The sequence below is a fragment of the Sturnus vulgaris genome, chromosome 3 (assembly GCF_052056855.1).
Source record: "Sturnus vulgaris isolate bStuVul1 chromosome 3, bStuVul1.hap1, whole genome shotgun sequence".
Lineage (NCBI taxonomy): Eukaryota > Metazoa > Chordata > Aves > Passeriformes > Sturnidae > Sturnus > Sturnus vulgaris.
In genome coordinates, this window is record NC_142245.1 from 32988341 (window position 1) to 33002794 (window position 14454).

Genomic DNA, 14454 nt, shown 5'->3' on the forward strand with positions numbered 1-14454 from the left:
CTTTAAAACAAATTTTAAAGCCAATACATTAATGAAGGAAAGGGTAAGAATCCCAAGGGAAGAAAAAACCTGCAAACCTAACCATCAAATGAGTTTAGACTGCATCATCAATTAACTCCAGGAAAAATCTCTCCTAGATAAGCAAAACATACCAAAAAGTTTCACTGAAGTAGAGGTTCAGCAATACTATTTATCAGGAAGAACAAATATGCTATGGCTATCAATTATTTTTCCCACATAAACACAATCCTTCCTATAACCATCTCTAACTTTAGATTTCTGAAAAGAGATGTTCTAGGAAGATGATTTTGAAAACGTTTATTTCATTATTTATCCAGACACTATGAGACTCTCTTAGATATCTTCTGTGTGCCTCTCAGGCCTCTACATTTTCCCTTGGCACAGATCATACTAGAAAAACAAATGCTGAAAAATATTACCAAGATCTCGAAACAAAAAATAATTAATTACACTAAGCAAAACACTTCCACTGTATGAAGAAAACACTCCACACTATTAAAACTAATCTTAAATGAAAAACATATTGTTTAGGCTTCCCAATTAAGTTCTGTGAAAACCTTTGGAACCTGAACACTGACATCTAAGTATTAAAGAACATTTACTTGCTTGTACAAGCTCTCTGAAGTTTTCACTGCCTGGGTGTTGCATGATATGGGAATAATTGGTTACCAGAATGTGCAACTAACTTTTCTTTGGTTCACTTGAAGCAGAGTAGTACCAGCAATAACAGAGGTATTGCTATACTAATCTCACAGACTTGCAACAAAAAAAAATTACTTTTTTGGTGAATACACATGGCTTAAATCAGAAAGTACCTAGCATGAAATAACGTCTTGATAAATCAAAAATTAAAATGAGAACATGGTCTCTCACATTCCAAAACTTACTTTTTTCTCTGTCACCTGTGATTGATCTGAAATTTTATCTCAATATGTAAAGGCAGTACAAAATCACATACACTTCAGCCTCAGAAAATATAAGAAGTACCCCTGCAAGACCCAATAATGCAACTGAAAGTTCATCTTCTGGGATTTGGCTATGATAAATCAGAAGTTACAATCATTTTCCACTAAAAAAGAGATGTGCTGGTGATGTGAGTGCTCTGTCTGCCAGCCTCTTAAGAAGAATCTTAAGCTACCCATTGAGTTAGTGAAGGAAAGCAGTGAGCAGTGCTACAGAAAATCCATCAGCTCTCTTTATCCTCTACGTGCACCCGCACAAGTGGTTGGGTGCAATGCTGTGCCCTTGGAGGGGCCCTCCTCTCAAACCAACCTTGCTATCTCCTCCCGGTGGGCAGTCCAGTCACGGATGTAGTCTTCCTGCTCCTTTATCCTGTGCTTGAATGTGTTGCTGCTTTGAGCTGCTGTCCCAGCGCTCTGCAGTCGCGTGGTTTTCAGGGCTGGAGAGGTACGCAGACGGGTATGTTTAGGGGAATTACGGTTTGATCCGAATTCATCTTCTGAGGTGGAAGCATAATCTGTAGGAAAGCGCCTCCATCTTGCACTTACTAAATTTGTTTAATTATTAAAAAAGAATTATTATGGTATCTTTAAGAAGAAAAAAACAGCATTATTTCAGTAACATCACAAAAATACACAGCTATTCATTAACCATCCCCAGGTGCCTCACAAAAGGTTTATTTACTACATCTTTAAAAGAAAGCTACAGAATTTGTGTTAAATAAAAAATATCGATTAATAAAAACATAAAACTAATGCTCTTTGTATAGTGATGAGTGAAGTAAGATGTAAAAGTCAGTGATTGTATATGAGCTCAAACAAACTGCATTACAAAACAAGGGCCCAATTCATCAACGTTTAATTATATAGCCAGATTGCACTTTTTCTGCAGATATTTTTCCCAAATTTCATTCAAGGTTTATGCGATATATGCCAAAAAAAAAAGAAGAGATATGAAGGAAGGATGGAGCTGGCACCAAGCCTGGAATGCATGCTTACATAAGGAAATCATAAAACTCCTAGATGATGCGTAGGTCTTTTCCAACCTTAATGATTCTATGCTTATGTATTTAGTACAGAAAAAGAATATGTAACATTAATATTGTGTTATGAAAATCTGCAGCACATCCATAAGAAAAGCAGCCTCAGAGAAAGAAGTATATATTCTGACAGGCAGCACATAAAGAATTACACAGCCATGTTGCTGAGGACAGCCTGAAGTACAGGAGAACTGAAACTAAGTAGGAGGTTCTTGTCCCCTTATGAATTACTGAAGTCTAGAAAATGGATTTCAGATGTGCTATCCTCAAACATTTCTAGCAGGAAGAGATACCACCAAGGGTAAAGAAATCCCAACCTGCTAAATTGTTGCAATTAAATTCACTGGCATTCATGAGGCTCAGTAGGTACTGCAGAAAATGAAATAAGTGTGTGACAACTTATTGGTGATTGAAAAATAATAGAATCTAATGATATAAATTGTTTTTTAGTATTAAAACATGCAAGAATTAATAATGATTTCTCCTGCTTCATTAAAAAACCCCAACATTACAAATGAAGTATACATCAATATGAATTTAAGTAACAAATAATGGAAGTAATTTTTGTGTAATGCAAAGATTATGGTATGTAGAATATGACATTGGTGTATAAGCTTACATCCCTTCCCTCATATAAATAATGAATTTTCAATTGCTGAAAACAAAAATTTTCTTGTGTAAATTTTTCAGGTTTAAATGTGGGTTTCAAATTATGTCCAGTTCTACTTCTTAAAAATTTTTCTAACTATATTGTAGAAAGTAACAATCACTTTCTGATCTCTTTTTGGAGGTTTCAAACTTATTTGATTTTAGGGAAGTAAAACATGAGCAGAAAAAGTACATTTTCCCACCAACAGCATGCAAGCAATGTGTGATCAAAATCCAAAGAGATTTATGAGTTGGGCCCACATTTGTTCATCCATTTTTGTTTAAGTTCTTTGTCCCAGTTCAAATTATAGTCTTCAAAATAATTACAAGATTTATCTTAAAATGTTTCAAGTGAGATAGTTCAGCAACTCAGCACTGTACAATGAGCATATGTAATAATATATTTAAAAACTAAAAACTGAATGAGAAGTGAAATATCAGAAACAGATTTGATTTCTAGTACTCTACCACTGTAAGTTTCAACATCAGGGTCTGGGTCTGGGAGAAGCTTGGATTTCTCTGTGTACAAAATAGCGTTTTATCATGTTAATTCGATTTAAAACATTCAGATTAGAAGCATTTGCTTAAATAAAATATATTGATGAGATTAGTCTTAGGTCCTCTTTTCCACCCACACTTTTTTAGGAAAAGATTGTACTTTCAATCAAAAATACTGAATTTTGTAAAGGCTTAAACATTTCAGAGATACTAACTGAAATGACATCAAGAACAATCATTTGTAACATTACATCATATCATAAACCCTCTATTTTTAAGACCATTAAATTTTAAGGCCTTGAAATGTTGGGGTGTTACATACTATCAATGTGTTTCTCTTTAATATGAGGATAAAGTTATTGTAGGCCCAGCAGTAAAAATCTCAAAGTTGCAGAATTCATGACAATCATATCCAAGCACGTTTCCCAGTTAGGTAGCTATACATTTGCATATATAAGCTTTTAATACTATCTTTCAATTATGCAGGCCCAAAATGTCATTGTAGTTTATGTACATTTCTAAAAGCTGTTGTGTAGTTGCTTATCTCAGACACCAAAGACTGTGAATATCAGTACCACTAACTAGAAAATCCTCCAAAACCCTGGCTAAAATAATCAGCATTCAAACCTAGTTTAGTGACTACTCTGTGAGAAGTATAATGTCTTGACTATGATTAAGCCAGCAAGTTTGGTGATTTGGACAACACACTCTCACTTCAAAGATCTGAGAATAAATGTTATTGAATATATTCCTTAAAAATAAATTCTGCTCTCATTGATGCATTGACTTCTCAAGTTTCATCCATTTCCAAGTTCCAGCTACTAAAATGTACTTAGTAAGTGCTGTTTGTTCTCCATTATCAATTTATTTTCCCTCACAGTTACCTCAGCAGCTTTGATCAACCTATCTGCCAGCTATCTGCAATGACAGCTAGGCCAGCAGAGCTGCCAAACACAACTGGCTGCTCAAGGTCTCTGTTCTGACTCAAAGCTTAATTTTACAATTGCAGCTTTTAGCACTTTTGCATGAGTCTGATCCTGCCTTTTGTTTTCCCAATACATAGCTCCTTCTGTAACACTAGCTCTCATTTTCTTCTGTTGTGAAAATAGGTCTTTGGTCTCCTCTGCTTTTCTTGATCACACTCTACTGTTTGATGATGCAGTGCCTTGATCAGACCTTTCACTGCTTAAAGTGGCTGTAAAGTTACTAATTCTGCTTCACGTGTCTTCACAGTGCTGTCAGTTATCAATCCTCCTACCACAGAACACTCTGGTAATGACTTGAATGCTTACACTTCTCACTCAAGATGTTCCATTTTATCTGCTTGCCCCTTCATATAAAAGTAAGCAATACTTCACGGCATCAAGGATTAGAAATGATTCTTGAAAGTACAGACTTGCTGCTAGCTCTGACAATTTTAACCCTATTGTGTTGCAATTCATCCACATGAAGTACAAGGCAATTAAAAATATCCAGAAACTACATCTTATTCTTGGCTTTCTTTTTACAGGTATATATATGTCTGAACATTGATTTGGGAAGTGCAGAAATAACTTTCTCTTTGTAGGCTGGATTTAAGAGGCTGTCAATTTTTACTGATCTACAATGTGGTAGTGTTAACTGACCTTGGATGAGATAACCTATGGAACATATTTAACATTCTGAGAGCAACTAGTCCTCTGGTAAAGGAAGCAAAACCTCAAACTCAGTACTGATAATAATAATTCATTTTCCAGTCTTTCTATGTCCAGGGAAATAAGAAAATCCATTCCTGTTATGCCTTGATCAAATGTGCCTGAAGTAAAATATATTCAAACAGTTGAGGCACTTTAGTCAAGAACTTCATTAGTACTTTCCAAAAGTGCTGAAATTACCTGAATTGTTGACTTTTCTAGAAACAAAATTAAATTAAGGAATTAGACGTGGCCTATATGTAGTTGAAGATGAATTTATATATGTACTCCTATACAGACTAGAAGATTACACCACTTTCAAAGCAATTCAGATTTTCCTAAAGTATAATTTAAATAAATCAGTAAAAAACTTATACAATAATGTTACTGATACAGACAAAATTCAGAACTCTAAATCCTCAACAGTAGTAATACTATGTTTTACTTATATAGTAACAAGACTTAAATGGTTTATTTAACAATAATTTTGTTATGAAAGTATCTGACTACTTTATTATTTCCTTTCAGATTCTGGGCTTTACATTGATAGGCTTCTCTGCTGATATCCATTAACTGATAAAGTTTTATAAGACAGAAGCTATTACTACTGTAGATTTTTCTAACAACGGTCTCTTTAAATTACCTAGATTATTATGTTAGCATTAGATTATTATGAGGAGATGACATCTTTTCTCTCTTGAAAACAGTGTTTTACACAAGCTACAATAAACTTTGACTATATGACACAGAAAAATGAACATTCAGCAAAGACAACGAAGTACAGACTAATAGAGTGGGAACCTGGGAAAAGTTTAGGAAGCCTGCAATACTTCACATGGACACAAAACTCAAAATTCATGGAGAGTTTTGTGAAAAACAAAAGCAGTGAAGTGACAAAAAACATCTGCACTTTACCTTTTCAAAAATCAGCATTATCATAATGTGAACTAGTATTTACTATTAAATAAACAAATAGAAGTATTAACTGACACTTCCCTACCCTAGCATGGCCACCTTTCAGCCTGCATCATCAATTCAAAATTTTGATCAAAATTGAAAACATGCTGCTTTTCCAATTATATCTTAAAAGAAAAATTTTTATATTAAGTGTCACCTGTTTTGGGTACCTTTGTAGACACTTGTCTAGTATCAAACAGAATCAACTCTACAATTCAGCAAACATCTCATCTGTATCTCAGCAGAAATTTCTATTAATCTAATAAATGACATAGGCAAAAGTAATTACCTGGGGAATACACAATGCTAAGAATCCTGACATGCTCCACTTGTTATATACAAGCAATAGAAGCACAGCAGGAGTGTGGGAAATTAAGTATCACAGTGGCTTGTGTCAAGTCTGAATGGGATGTAGCAACATTTCAGTGCACTACAACACTGGAAGCTACTCTGTTAATTTTATTCTGAAACTGTGGATTGACTGCTAATCTGGTAAAGTTGGTAGCATGACAATTCTAAAAGTAGGCAAACATTTATTTTAGATACTCATTTCACAAAAAAGTTCACTTTTTTATAATTACCTTATTTTATTTTGATAGATTCAATATTGCTGTTGAAAAAACCTACCAGCTTTCACACTGCTTGCACTAAGAATGTTAACTTCTAACAGAATAGCAGATTAAAATTCATAGATTGTACAGATTTTTCCTTCCAAATATAAGACAAGGTGGAGTAACCACTACACCAAAAAAGATCAACATGATCTGGAAATCATGATGAAATCATAAATTGCCAGGATTTGCAACACAGAATGGGAAATAATTCAAGATAAGGCAAACCCTTTAAAAGAAATTATTTTATATTTAGTTAGGTAGTACACAGTTTTTCAATTCATTACCTCAATGTTATTATTATTATAAAAAAATCTCTGCCTATTTACAAGACTACCTCATAAATTGTATCTTCTATGTACTAAATAGTGTTGCTGACCTTCTGAACTTCTACTACCATGATTTGAGTGAAGAGATCTTGGGTCTGTTTTTTGGACTAAAAGAAATGATTGCTGATGCATTTGACTGTCCCAATTCAGTTCTGTTTTACCGGTTTCAAGATGAAAACATATCCCAGGAGTTAAAGGATTACAATTTCTTGTCTTTATGATTTTAAATGAGAAACCTCCACAAGACCTGTCATGGAAGTCTCTTACTCCAAAGAAAAAGACTGCGTCAACTAAAACTCAACAGTTTCATAAGAGCTCTTTCTTAAACAATTTCTTTTAAAAAATCCACGTTAAAAATACCTAGTATTGTATAAAATTATCTCAAATAATCTCACATACCTGAGGGAAAATTATGAGCCGAAGCCAAGGATTTGGATTTTGAATCCGAAAGTCGAGAAATGCTATTGGCTCGAGTTCTGGCAGACACTTTAGTGCTATCTCCTCCCGAGAGCAACCTTGAGCCACTTCTGATAATTGCTTCAGGGGTACGTGATGAGGCAGTGCTTCTGGTTATTGTTGCTTCAGAATCGCTACGTGCTGATAAAGAGCCAAGTCGATTTCGGCGAGGTTGAGCGAGTAAGTCTATTCTGGAAATATTTCTCCTCCCTGATGGAGGTTTTGATGTAGAACTTGTAGTGGACACTTCAGAAGCTACTGAAGCCTTATCAGCATCAGCAAGCTCGCTGTCTGAGACTTCACCAAGGCGTGCTCTGCGCAAGAGAGAAGTCCTTGTGGGACGAGGTCTTGGAAGAGTGGTAGATTTACTAGATTGCCCAAGTCCAACAGGAGAGGTTTTCGATTTAGCTGACTTTCCTTCCATCTTGGAATGTACAAGTTCATCTGCTGAGGCAAAAGGAACTCTTCCATGTGATTTGCCAGAGTAGGTTTCCTGGTCAGATGACAGGATATCAGAAATGGCAGAATGAGGTACGCTGGATGTTTGGTCATCATCTGTTAAATCTACTGACGGCTGTCTCATTCTTCCACTGGATTGCACGGTTTTGCGAGCGTCAGCTCTAGACCCACCATCTGAAGATCGACTCTTAGTTTTCTTTTCCATCTTTTCTCTGGCACTTGTAGAAGATTTTAAAACATCCTTTGAAGGGGAACCGGTGGAACATCTATCTTTATATAAGTTTGTAAAGCTCTTCCGCTTCTGTGTGGATTTTCTTTCAGTGTCACCAGTAACAAGACTGATTGTGCTGGCTGTATCGACATCTGATTCTGGTGATATGGAATTATCTCTGTTATAACTAGGAGTGTCAGGACCTTCATCAGTTTTATTTTCTTCACGCAATTTAGCTTCAAGGAAAGCCATTACAGCTTCTGTGTCTTTTAAAATGAGTGTTGTATCTATACTGGAATCAGTGTCCATCGAATCACTTCTGTCACGTAACCTGTTTGCAGATACTAAAGGGGCAGCAGAACCACTCTGCTTATTAATGTGAGGAATAAGTTCTATAGGTATATTTGTGCTAGGCTTATCTATAGTAAAGCTACCTTGCCTCACTAATGGTTTTGAAGATTCCTTTTTTTCTCCTCCAAGTACTTTAGGACTTTGTCCTCTAATGATTTCCTCATTTTTTCTTCTTTTTCCCTCAATCTGCGCCAACTTAATTTCTGCTTTATCTGTAACATATCCAGGAGCATTATCTTGACTATCCAAAGTTTTGGGTGACACAACAATCTCATCCCTACCTTTCTCAACCTGGTTTGCAGCAGATTTTGTAGAGGATAACTTTGAAGGTGTCCAGTGTCCTTGCTCCTTTCTTTCTTGTTGTTGAATTTTTGCCAAAGCTTGTTTCACCATGGAAGTTTCAACTCTCTCTTTACTAGAAGAGCTGGGAAAAGAAAAAACTTTGTCTCCAGTAGCTTTGGGTGAAAGACCATTCATTGTTCTGCTTGACTTAGCATCGGAGACACGAGCTGGAGTTTCTTTCTCCTGAAGTTCAGTATCTTGCTTTTCACCTATTTCTGACCTCTGATGAGATACACTTTTTGGTTTTGAGTTTTCATTTACTTTCTCCTCTATGGGAAGCTGTGGAAGTGTCCTCCTCTTTCGCTCACCTTGGCTGGTCATAGAAGCAGCTGAACCAGCACTTCTAACAGAAATACCAGACTCACTGATGTCTGTGTCTAAAAATGAAAGAGAAAAAATATTTGAGAAGACATTCAACAGCAAGGCAAGTAGATTAAATGTTTAAGACTGCATAGGGCTAATACAACATAGAACTGAAAACGTCATCAGTCCATTCTGCTGTTCTATGGCAAGATCAATTATATTTAGACAAGTAGAAAAACACAATGAAGTCTTTTAGCCAGCTGAATTACATATACAAACAATGTTTTTATGATCTCACAGTAAGTTAAAATAGGTAAGAAATCTCTGTTATATCAATCAGCACACCATTGCAACAGGAAGTAGAAAGCAAGTCTTACATTTCTAAACACCTTTAGGACCAGATTTCAAAACTACCAAAAAGAATAAGATCCTCCTTTTTCCTCCCTACTTGTCTGTTCCACAGCTTGAGGTCTGTCTCATGGACAGACTACAGCCTCTCCTGTAGGAGTGAGGCTCACCTCACTCAGTCAAGAATCTGCAGTGCTGGGAGACACTTCTCAGCAACATTGAAAAGCCTCACTCACAAACAAAGAACTTACTATGGCTGAGAAAGCAAAAATCATGGTTTTATGTCAAACAAGACACCGTAGCATCAAATTGTATGGAACACACGTACAAGGCATCTAAAGAATGCAGTATTACTGCTAAAGCACTTTCATTGACTTCTGAGCGTGCACAGAATGAATGCTGCTTCAGCAAAAAAGCATGGCCATCCCATGGACTGTTGCAAGGAGTAACTGTTAAAGAAACCAAACTTTATTTTTCCACAGTGATGATGACTGTGCCCTCCTTGCCCATTTAACAAACATAGCAGTTGTGCTGTTAGAAACAAGCCTTTATTGCTCAAAGGTGATATAAACTGCTCTATGGATTGCTCTGACTTTGAATATTTGGATAGAAAAAATTCTTTTTGCAATTCATTTCTCTGCTCTTGCAATATAACGTGACACACTTAATAACACACATCTATCAATTCCCTTTTTGCCAGGAGAGATCTATAAGCAAATGCTCTGCATATCCTGTTGGGACTTTCCTATCATGGCTTGCCACCAACATTGGTTGCTCCAAGAGTAAGAACTGGAGTATAGGGTTTCTTTCTCTGCAAGAATCCTCTAAGCAATTAATTGAACATCAACAATCACGTTGTATATATACCTGCTGCTTTCTATCCAGGCTCTTCAATCTATCTTTTCTTTGCAGCATCACACCTTTGTTGAAGAATGCAAAAGGACTCACAGCTTTATTTTCTATAATCTATGTTAAGACACTGATTTGAGAAACAGTAAGTACCTCTAAAATCTAAGCAAGATTTTTTTAATTCCAGGACTGGCTTTTTTCTTGAAAATTACAAAACAAATTGAAGGTTTAATGAAAATCAGTATGATTGCCATCTGTGAAGATTGACTTCTCTCAGACATGCCTACCAGATCAAATATTTTATATAAGCATTTAAGTTGCTTCTTGATGAATTTCAAACAGCCTTTAGTAAAAAAAAAAGAGGCGTGGAATTGTTCAGCATCATATTAGGCTATATATGTGTTATGTGAAGTTTAAATACTGAGATTTCTAAAGAAGATACAGTCATCTAAGTCAACAAGACATGTTTTGTGAATTAGTTTTTAGATGCCCATACTAAATTTTATTTTTATTACACCTTTGGTGCTTTAGTGCTTTGGTGCTTTGAATGCTTTATTTCCCTTTCAGTATTTTAGAATTCTTGCAGTACAGTTATGCACTACAAAGTAGTTCCTTCACTTTATCTCTTTAGTTTTTATAATGGTAAAAAAAGCCTTTAACTCTCCAAAGAAGATCCTAGGTAGTGCCTCATCTGAAAGTGATCATTTAAAACACTACAAAAAACAAAAGACCATTGAAGCTCCCAATTAACCACCCAAAGGATCAGTCTCAATAGCAGTGATTTTAAGTGTCCTGTACATACACACCCAGTCCTTTCAAACAGTGCAAAATTTGCTCTTGATTTCCATTATTATGTGTGTATCAGTTAATTTAATTTTTCCTCTTTGCATCTCCTTTGACTTTTAGTATCCCAGGAAAAGTTCAATGCTTAGGACAGGAGGAAAAGCTACAACTGAAGCAGCAGTTACTTGTAAGAATTCTTTCATGCATTGGTACAGATATATGCATTATGCAACATCAAAAGCAAAACTTCTTTGTAAAACTTCTCCCAAACATGATCACAATCTCTAAAGTGAAATTGGCAGGAAGATAAAAGCAGAAGAGAAGTAAGGCATGTGATTTGTTTATAGTCAAGACTGTAGATGTTAAAGAATAAACCATTTCAAAATCTGAAAGGGAGATAAGGTTGTTAATTGCTAAAGAGAAAGTTTCTGGGTTTTTCAAGAAATATAAAAGGTCTTCTGTATTTCCAAGATAAGGAAGGATGCTATGCTTCAGCTGAAGTCTCTCAGGTTGGATTGTTTAATAATCATTACACTGAAGTCCAATTTAGACTAAGCAAGATATAAGGAAAGAAACATACTATGCAGACCAACCTAAACTGTATTTAAATGAAAGTTTCTCTAATATTAAACAGTTTATGAACTCTCCTGTTTTAGTAATATTCGATGTAATATGGGCACTCAACTGCCATGCAGACACCATTATTGCTGAGCTTGTTTCTGCTCAATGAAACAGAAGAATTTCATGTGAAAATGAGGCTTTAGGAGTAAAAAAGCTGATTAATCAGTGCAGTACATAATAATTAGTTTCTCCCTTTCACAGGTTTTTCAGCACAAATTGTGACAACAAGAACAGTTTTTAATACCATTTTCTAATGGAGCAGGCACAGAGGACTCCAATCTCATGTCATCTTGGTCATGACGTGTGTGATTAGCAGCCAAACTGGCCCACTGTGATACCCAACGTTTACTTCCAGGATTAGTAGAACCTTCCTAAGAAAGAAATAAAAAAGCAGAAGAAAAATTATAACAGTTTGATAAAAACCAAGCAATCTTTCCAGGATTTTCCTGAATAGATATGTCAGACATTATTTTCCTGGAGGAAGTTGGAAAAAATAGTTTACCTCAATACATTTTAGAGTCTCCAGCTCTAGAATGCTAAATAACAAACAAAATCTATATAGCTGCTGAATAAGTACCAAATAAACAACAGTTCCTACTGCAGTAAACTTTTAAACACCAGTACATGGGGTGTGGAGGTATGTTAAAAAATTAAAAATATGCTTCAGGAAGACAAGGAAGTGACATTTTACTAGTTTAGAAGACCCTCTAGTCCAGTCGAAATATTGTATTTACTTCATAACAGAAAGAATACCTTAAGGACTGACAGAGTAAGATAACTTATGATGGAAAGGAAAGGAAGCTCAGATTATTTGTTTGGCCTAAACAAAAAAAGAAGCAAATATTAGTTTTAAGCATCCTACTGGGTAACAGCAAAGTCAATGTCATCAGTATTTTACAACTTTTTTGCACTAAACCAGAAAGGAAATTAATGTGGTTCTTTGATGGCAAGCCTTTTAAAATCTTGAAAAATTTTAAAACATAAGAAAAACATAGAATTAAATCATCTTCTTGTGTTACTACAGTGTCTTTTTTCCCAAACCTGATTTCTAAACATAGTGCAATGTTGCTGTCTTATCAAATATCTTACAGTCTCTCTTGCTTGCAACTCCAAAAAAACCTGCTGCATCTTCAAATCTTCACATTTCTCCTCAAAACACTGATATTTGTCTAATGCCTTGACTACTCTCTGCCTTGACCAGGAAACAACACTATACAGTCTATAAAATTTACTTAGCAGAACTAAAATGGTGAACAATGTCACCTATTATATGAAAACTTCTTTCAAATTTAAAGTTACTCAGACATTTGAAAAGCTTGAATTTATGATCTTGAATTTCTCCTGATTAATGCAAATGAGTGCAACATCATGATTCTCTTCCAGAATATCATGAATGTAGTAAATCAGAGATGCAGCAGGTAATTTGTTTGAACTATTATACAAATTTACATATTTTGAATTAAGTTTTTAGAATAAAAAGGTTATAAAATTCAAATCCAACAACAGGACTTGAAGGAAGGCAATGTTTTTGTTATTTATAGGCATTTCTGAAGACAATGTGAGGCATCAGTAAGAATATTACAAAACACACACAGCATTTATGCACTGACAACTACCAAATCCTCATTTTTCTTTCCTATCACTTATCTTTCTTGTCCTGTCTGTACTAGTGAACTTCTATCTAATAAAACAACTAATTATAGCCAAATCCAAACACGACAGATGTCCTAATCATCTTTGTAATAGAAAATTTCAACTAGTTCCTTCTGTACCACCAAACCCATTTCAGACACAGGTATGTGTCAGAAATCTAAATTATACTTTGCAATGGAGAAGCACACTAAGATTTTGCAGATTAACTGCAGCAAAGCAACATGATAAATTATTTTTCTCTGAACGTAATTACACTGCCAAAAATGGTTTCTACATAGCAGTGAATGAACGTGTGCTTTGCCAGCTCTCTGTGCATACAAGCACAAATAACAAAAATAGGCAGTTTCTCTTCATAGAAGTTTAAGCCCATCCAGAAGGTGTAAGGTTTATAAAACACGTATCTAAAAAGTCACGTTCAGTTATCCTAATGTTCTTCCTATAATCCATATCAATTTGCATCTTACAGGCTCTCAAGTAAGCAATTCTCTAAATCTTCTCTTGAATACCAAAAGCAATTTCCTTGTATTTCAGAAAAGCTGGGTTTATTTATCTATGAGATACCAACCTTTTACCTTCATGTAAAATCTGCTTTCTCTTATGCTTATCTCACATATAAAGTCAATAGGAATAAGAAATCTTTTGAAAATGTACCAATGGATTTCTGTGGACTTATTATTCAGCCTGAAGATTTAGGGCTTCAGGCTCCATATTTGAAAAAAATCCACAGCACACACACATCACATCTGAAAGCATTCTAGTTCTTGGCATTTAAGAGCAGAGTAATAGGGTTTTTTAAAAAATAAATTTCAACAAATTGAATAAAATCAATAAAATAATTAAATGTCTTTTCAGACACATAACTCCAGTCAGTTCAAGTTGCAAGAATCAGATAGTTTCATCTTTTCATAAATTTCTGTCTTGAAAGCATTTCTTCCCTACTCACTCTACCTTCTTCATATGTCTCTGGGGTGATGATCTTTTTACAAATTTCCATACATGATTTATTGACAGCCAATGTCTTCAAGTTATTCCTGGAACAACACTGACACCTATCTTAAACAGTTCTTTATCTCTTCTATTACAGTTACTCCCTTTATACATGAAAACCCATCAATTGCACCCATCTCAGCTCTTACTTTGCCAGACTAACTGAACAGCACTGATCTCTTCTTGTAAGGTAAATCTCCATACTCATAATAATCTGAGTAGATTTTGTACTTCCTCTAGGCTTGTATCAGCCCTTCTTAACTAAGAATGGTAACAATTCTAGTGCTATTTTACATGGAAAGCTTCACCATGGCAATAACACTGCCCTTTTCTGCTGATAATACATTTCCTGGGT

The 14454-nt window shown here is 35.2% G+C and overlaps 1 protein-coding gene across 9 annotated transcripts in view; it reads right to left on the reverse strand.

The window, feature by feature from the left end:
* CEP170 (centrosomal protein 170) overlaps positions 1-14454 on the reverse strand; it is a 92858-nt gene that overhangs the window by 14680 nt on the left and 63724 nt on the right. For 8 of the 9 annotated variants that reach the window (XM_088161327.1, XM_088161330.1, XM_088161325.1 and 5 more), the window contains 3 exons: positions 11704-11830; positions 7136-8932; positions 1294-1528 (listed from right to left, as the gene is read on the reverse strand). In XM_088161327.1, coding sequence (XP_088017453.1) covers positions 1294-1528; positions 7136-8932; positions 11704-11830 — 2159 coding nt within the window. The remainder of the gene's footprint in view (positions 1-1293; positions 1529-7135; positions 8933-11703; positions 11831-14454) is intronic. The other variant, XM_088161326.1, reaches the window with a different exon arrangement.